This window comes from Vespula pensylvanica, chromosome 7, assembly GCF_014466175.1.
Source record: "Vespula pensylvanica isolate Volc-1 chromosome 7, ASM1446617v1, whole genome shotgun sequence".
NCBI classification, from domain to species: domain Eukaryota; kingdom Metazoa; phylum Arthropoda; class Insecta; order Hymenoptera; family Vespidae; genus Vespula; species Vespula pensylvanica.
In genome coordinates this window covers 7901577-7909209 of record NC_057691.1, presented here as the reverse complement: position 1 = coordinate 7909209, position 7633 = coordinate 7901577, and the positions used below count along the sequence as shown (strand labels likewise).

At 33.9% G+C, this 7633-nt stretch overlaps 1 protein-coding gene across 1 annotated transcript; it reads left to right on the top strand.

Annotated features, from left to right (window-relative positions):
• The first annotated feature begins 4419 nt into the window (after positions 1-4419).
• Positions 4420-7169, top strand: LOC122630704. The gene is made up of 5 exons (XM_043815488.1): positions 4420-4429; positions 5613-5943; positions 6306-6523; positions 6720-6935; positions 7054-7169. The coding sequence occupies exons 1-5, from the start codon at positions 4420-4422 to the stop codon at positions 7167-7169; spliced, it is 891 nt and encodes a 296-aa protein (XP_043671423.1).
• Positions 7170-7633: the final 464 nt, after the last annotated feature.

Below are 7633 nucleotides of genomic sequence, written 5' to 3'. Positions count from 1 at the left end.
TATTACCATTGGATAGAATTGATAAAAATATATTAAACATTTTCGTAATCGTTTGCCTTTGATTATTATTATTATTATTATTATTATTATTATTATTATTATTATTATTATTATTGTTATTTTTTTTTATTCTTTATCAAAGAGATTTCAATAAAAAACAAACTATGAAATCCGATTCCTCTTCGCTTTGTTGGTTTTTAACAAAACTCTCCTCCTAGATGCGATCTAACGGCGCTTTTAAAAATTCTAGTTTCAAAGGTAGTCCTGCAAAGTTAATGATCGTAGCGACAGTTAATAAAACTCACAGTTAAGAAAACTTCGATGCTTACTTTGAAAGCGTACCGGGGCAGGTGGAATTACCGAACGTGGCCACTTACATTAACCTGCCGTGTCGTTCGCAGAAGTGCCCTCGCGGGGTACCTCCTGTTCTTCCTCTTGCTCCTCTTCCTCTTCCTCTTTCTCTTGTTCTTCCTCTTGTTTTTCTATTTCCTCTTTCTCTTGCTCTACCTCCTGCTCTACCTCTTGCTCTACCTCTTGCTCTGCCTCTTGCTCTACCTCTTGCTCTACTTCTTGCTTTACCTCTTGTTCTTCCTCTTTCTCCTCCTCTTGCTCTTCCTCTTCCTCTTGCTCTTTCTCTTCCTCTTTTTCCTCCTCCTCTTGCTCTTCCTCTTCCTCTTCCTCTTTTTCCTCCTCTTGCTCTTCCTCTTCCTCTTTTTCCTCCTCTTGCTTTTCCTCTTTCTCTTTTTTCTCCTCTTGCACTTTCTGTTCCTCTTCCACTTGCTCTTCAAGCTTATCTCCTTCTTCCTCCGTCTTAATCGGCTCACCAGTTACATCTGCGCCATGTTCGACTCTTAGTTTTACGCTTAACGTTAGCTTTTATTCCAACTTTTATAGTTTTCTCGGTGTATGTATGTATGTATGTATGTATGTATGTATGTATGCGTACGTATAGAATTTTCCCGTAAATGAAGTGTGAAACTTTGGAATTGTGTTCTACTGATTGTAAGAAATGAAAAATATTAAGAACTCCCACTGGAAGTTTTGTAGATTTGAAATTTGTTGTGTACCTACTTCAGAAATTTTCGTTTGACAAAATATCTATGAGAAGAAATTTTAAAAGAATTCGACCGTGCGATTATTGATTCATAAAATACTATGCATTAAATATTTGCTTAAATATATATTCGTCTCGTTACTTTCCAAAATTTCTTTAAATTCATTTACGATTTTTAATTCTTCCTTTTCAATTTCCGAAGGCTTTCTCACTTCTTCTGTCTCATTTGTCTAGTTCAACGTTTCTACTTCTTATTTGTTTTAATTTAATCGATTTACGTGGAAATATACGATCACGTATCTTCGTTCTCTAATTAGATAGATGATATTTACCTTCCGTAGAAATTTTCACATTTCTTAAGCGATCCTTGTAAATTTTTTGAAGCAATTCTATAGCTTTCTTCAAATCTTCTCTTGTTCCCAAGTCCTTGGGAATGTCATCGCGGGATATCACTTTGTCGAAAGCACTCTGACGTAAAATGTCGAGAATGCCTTCTACAACGAAAGACCTTGAAGAAATCACCTTTTGAATACTGAAGGAAGTTCTCCTTATGCGATGCTTTTTATAAGCTCTCTGACGAGACGAAAGAATTAGCTTTATGAAAGCATTCATTTTACTTTCCTCTTATTACTCTTATATTATATCATTAATTAAATATAGTAAGATGTTGAAAAAGTTTCAACGTAATTAACATATAGATAACAGAAGATTGAACATTATAAAATCATTTTAAAGATAGTATCAAAATTAAGAATATTACTTGAATGACTATGGCAGCTTGGTTCATAATTTCGATAGTCGATCTCGAATCCTCGTATACCATTTCCAACCATGCAACAGCTTGTATGGATTGTCCAGGATCGATAATAGGATCATGCATCTCCTCTTCCTTACTAACCTCCTGATCCGCACCTGAAAATTACGCGAAACCAACATATTTTTCTCCTTTAATTTCATTACCGAGAGAACTCGTTAAATTTCTCATGAAATTTTTACTTCAAGGTCTTACTCATTTGCATTTTTAAATTTCTATTTATGTAGTATCCACGATAAGCCGCCTGTATACACATTAACATTGATAAATTAATTTCAAACGTAGGGAGACCACTTTGATTCTATTGCAAATTTCCAAAAATCTACTTGAATCGTTGGTAATGATTTTATTATTTCTTCCTGTGGGACACCAGCTTTTTTCATAATATTCAAAGTATTTATCAAAGCTCTCTGCCATTGAATTTTTCCTTGGGATTCAGCAACCAACATTTTAGTATAATGACCACGGAAAGCTGCCTAATGTTAAAGCCGAAAAAGAATTGTGTGTGTGTATGTATATATATATATATATATATATATATATATATATATATATATAGAGAGAGAGAGAGAGAGAGAGAGAGAGAGAGAAAAGAAAGAGAGAAAGATAAAAAAGTTTTTACTTGTATAATCGTGGCCGCTTTGTTGGCTTGATTCATATCAAATCCAGTTTTTTCTAAAATATCTCTTAAGGAAATCTTCGATGTTTCGTCGAATGTTTCATCTGAACTCATAGATCATTATTATACAAATTCTTAAATTAATTGATATTCAATTATGTTTTTACCTTCGTCTGGTTGCTGGCCATCGATAATATCCAAATACATACGGAATGCTTTCTGAGCAATAGAAAAAAAAGAGTCGAATTATTCTATCTGTTTCATCAAATTCAATAAACGAATCAATGAATATAATTTATGCCTGAATCCTTGGTGCCGCAGCAGCAATCTGTTCAATGGTCAAACCGGTTTGACAAAGTATGTTCATAATCGTATGAGTTCCCTTTAAAATATTGTTTATAATTTTCACCGCGACTGCGGAAAATATTTAACATTTATAATTTAATTGAATCAATAAAAATAAGATTAAGTTTCCTAACCTTTAGCATTTTCACGAGTAATCAAGAGAACATCTATGTAATCGGCAATAAATGAATACATTTCTTTTGGTTGGGATCTTAGTACCTTCGAATAATTTCGAATTATTGAACAAAGGTCTGAACATATTTTTCCACTAATATTATTAAAATAAAAATCTATCGTGAAATAGAAAAGGAAAGGTATCGTGTATATACACCTCGCGTGTAATGTCGGTACAAAGCTCACGTAATCCTTCTGGGACTTTATAGATGTGTTTGGCGCCATGTTTCTGAAGCGTAGCATCCATTTTTATGGTTTCTGTTCTGGCTCTTTCTCTCCTTTTCTTTTTTCTTTTTCTCTTTTTCTTTCTGTTCCTTTTTTTTTATCGAATTGATCTTTATCGCCTCAAATCGACGGATCCGTTCGACGAAGAATTAATTAGTCACGAAGTCCAACGCGCAATTCGATTTTTAGGCCTTTCTCATTTATCACGATTGAACGAACCTAACTTCGCTTTTTATTAATTCTTGTCGGCTGAGATAATTATCTTTGGATAATTTGAACGATTCTTTTTTTTTTAGTTCTCATTTGTTTCAATTTAACAAGTATACATAGCGTGCGTATGTAATTTTTGTTTCTTTGATTTTGAGAAAATGAGAATCGACAGCTATCGTTCAATCATACTTCCTTTCTCTTTTGTAGAGTCAAAAGCAAAGCTTCGTAGATAGATATTCAAGAAAGATACGAGATTCGTAACTTCAAAGAACGAGCTGCTTTATATGTTGATTTTATATTTTCTTCGTGTAAAGCCTTTTACAGGAATAAAAAGGACCGGGCATCTGAAACGAAAATGCTCGCGGAAAGAAAAGGAAAAAGTTGGATTTTCGTCGAAATGTCGATTCGTCGGGTTATATCTAGGATATCGTAGAGATCCTTGTTTAAGTCTTCTAAACAAAGAATTCGACGTTTCCTTTCCGAAGCACGCGTATAAAGATTGAAAAACAAAATAAAAAGAATTGTACGATCTCGAAATTTTATGGATATTTTCATAAATGGACATTTTTATTGCAATAAATCGAGCATATTTCGAAAATGAATTCGGACTTGATTAAATCGAATTTCGCTTTTACAATTATTTAAATATTATAAAGAACGTTTGATGTTATCTGTGTAAAAGAGAAAGCGAAAGGGAAATCAACGATCGTAGAGAAGAGACGAACGTTAAATTTTATTAAATTTCAACTAAAATTTACACGATGAATTTTGGAACTCATACAAGGAGAGATTATTAACGGTCTAGCGATTGTAACTTCTGAGTAATTCCATTAGAGGCGGAATAAAGTTATATGTGCAATGTTGAAATAGAAAGAGACAAAACGAGAATCGTTCTGTCGAAGATTTTCACGGTTTGACGAATAAAATGAAAAGCCGTTATATTACCTATGTAATAGAATATATCATTTAGTAATATAGATGTCGTTTAGTAATATAGGATCTGTAATTACCCTATTTCGCTACTTAGCTCGTATAACTTTTTCAAGTAAAATTTTACAAATAACGTGATAAATGTTGAAAATTTTTAATGAAGTATTATAGAATACATCTATCATAAATTTATAATGACTAATGAATTTACATTTATCGTATAATTACATTTTTACGATTAAATAAAATTATGATTTTAAATCAAAGCTTATACGTTTGACACAACATTTATATAACGTTTGAATATAATGGTTGAACAGGTGTTGCTGGCAAATAAAACGAATCGAATAAAAGAATAAAGATACGTTAGAATAAATCAAATAATATTAACGATACGTATCTTGTTTTATGCCGTTGTCATTAATTATGAAATATTATATTATTGGTGAAATCTGATTAATAATTTGAGATATTCAATAATTTTTAATATTAAATTCATTAAATTTTAATAATAAATTTTTGAACAAGGGTATTTCGCTTAGCGAACAAGTTTCTAGTCGGTTATACATCGATATTTCGTGAGGACATCCTTCCGATGGTCATACGTTCGTGAAAATCGATCGCGAACAAGTCATGATCGCACGTTGTCTACTCTCTATCGTAGTTCTTTCGTTCCTGATCTTCCTACCGTCATTGCGTGAGTAACTTACATAATTCATACCGAACATAATCGTACCTGTTATCGTACGATCATCTATTTATCTCTTTATATTTTCTTTGCGAGTTTCGAAATCTTTATTTGTTATATTCGATAATGTTCGAGAAAGTTACTTAACTTACGAGTAAAGTATTATAAATATCGATTTTCTCAATTATAATTTTTTAAGTGCCGGTATTATCGATCCTAAACTCAAGAATTTCGTTTATGTTTTGTAAGCAATTAGCGTAACAAATTTGAATTACACTGATCTATCGAGCTATTAGTACGATGTTTCATTTATTGTTGATCATCTGATTTGTTAGTAAATTACACTAATCGTTAGTTAATACCGTATAGACTTTGATATCTCTCATACTGCCTCGAGTATTATATCGATTCAATTTAATTTCGTATCCGTATTTAATTATTATATATAGATATGTACCGAAGGATCGTTAATAAAAACGATAGTTGAATCCTCATGAGGATGCACTTTCACGCGATCGTGGAACTTTTAGATAATAATTTTTGTTCTTGTTAGATGGGACAACTCGAAGATATGTCAATTCTCATTTCGTGGTTGACGATTATCAAGGACGATCATTGGGAGAATTAAGTTTCGGTTATGGTCGTCTACTATACAGAAACTATTTTGGTTTTGGTCCTCCGAATGATCCGATATATGATCCTATGGGTTTTAAGGAGCCACTGGAATTTCAAGGTTCACCTAGAGGACCTTCTTCTGGTAGGGTACCTATCAAGACGATGGTTGCCTCTTATGAACGATCTAGGTGTTTCGGATCGAACGAACAAAAGAAAAAGACAGAACTGACAATGAAAGATCTAAGTAGCGACGAAACTAACTGCGTTATGTAAGTGTTCAATAATAAATTGCAAAAATTTATCTGTAAAGAATTTCGAATATTTGTATATCTACGATAAATGTCGGACGACGAATAGTTGCTCAGAATAGTACGAGGGAATTTTTGAAAAATTAACTTCTTCCATCTTCGATGTTTACGAAGATAAAAATAACATTTCGTATTATTCAATCACCATGGCGAGAGTAGTTACAAAGTTCTGGAGTTGTTCTTCGTGGAAATGTTTAACGAGCTACGAGCGGTTATCGTGCCAAGCCAACGAAGAATCGCGGTAGAATCATCGCGAATAACACGCGAATAAGCGGTTTGCAATAATTAATCAGTCGCGCGTGCGGCTTACGTGTAATTTGCAGACCGCCGAGTCCCACGGGTGGATGTATTCTGCCTAAACAACCTGACGGTGGGCAGTACGTGTTGGGTGGATGCGGTGAGCCCTGTAGACTGAAAGCAAGCGATAAAGTCCCTAGGAATAGTATTCTCACTTACTCCTGTAATGGTAATTACGTGCTCAGTGGGAACACCATCACCGTTTGTATAAATGACGAATGGTACAACCCGCCTACTTGTCAGAGTAAGTGATCAAACTGTTCTTTACGATGCTTCAACGCTTTGTCAAACGATTTCTTGCATGTCTCTTATTTATAATAAACCGGTTATAAGATTTTTAATAATAATTATTAATATTAAGTGATAATACATGCGAATAGGAAAATAGATTAATGAAATTAAATAACATTATCTTATCTCTTCCGACATCGTACGTTCAGAAACGTGTTCACCTCTGGAAAGCACCACCATCGATATCTTGTGTACTTATCAGGGAGAGAACGTACTGTGCAATGAACGGGCAAGGCCAGGAACACGAGCAAAGCTCTTCTGTAAACAATCTTATAATTTACCACCCACCAACGACCCAGTCTATCGGGAGATCGTCTACCTCGACTATGGTCTTTGGGATCGTACACTCTTCAGCTGCTTGCCAGGTAATTTACCTTCAAGATAGATATCGGTCTGTCTATCTGGCAAGATATGTTAATCCTAAAGTCCTTTCAGGAATAGTTCTGTATTTATATTCTCGAAATCTTTTTAAAATGTATTTAGAACGAGTGTATCTCATGGCGATACTCTCATTACAAAATACGGTTTTTTTTCCATGGCACGCTGGTATCGATCAGAAAATAGCTAACAATAGGTCAAGTACCGTGAAAATGCGATGAAACTTTCATCAGTAATAATTTCGTAGTGTCCGACAATTATGTTGTATATAATAAAAACAGAAACAAAGAGGAAGAGAGAGGGAGAGAGAGAGAGAGAGAGAGAGAATAACGAGAAAAGGATGACGTTAAATTTTGTAAAACATCGTCGATAAATTTTCCATTCCAGCCGCGCATTGTTTCTATGACGAGGGATTGTCCAAAATGAAAGACGCGTCTAGCTACTACGTTCCTGTCGGCAAGTATTACAAAAGTTGGGAAGCTAGAGAGAACTATGTTTAGAAAGTATTGTTGAGAAAATCATTTTACCTGACAGATACATAGGAGCATGAAGAAATTTTGCTCAAGATATAGTCGGCTAAGCCTTTCGAGTTAACAGTTTTGGTTAAATCGATATACCTTGATCGGGATAACATTTATGAGAAAGAACAATTACGAGTTGTTGTACGATGCCGGCATGGTAATTA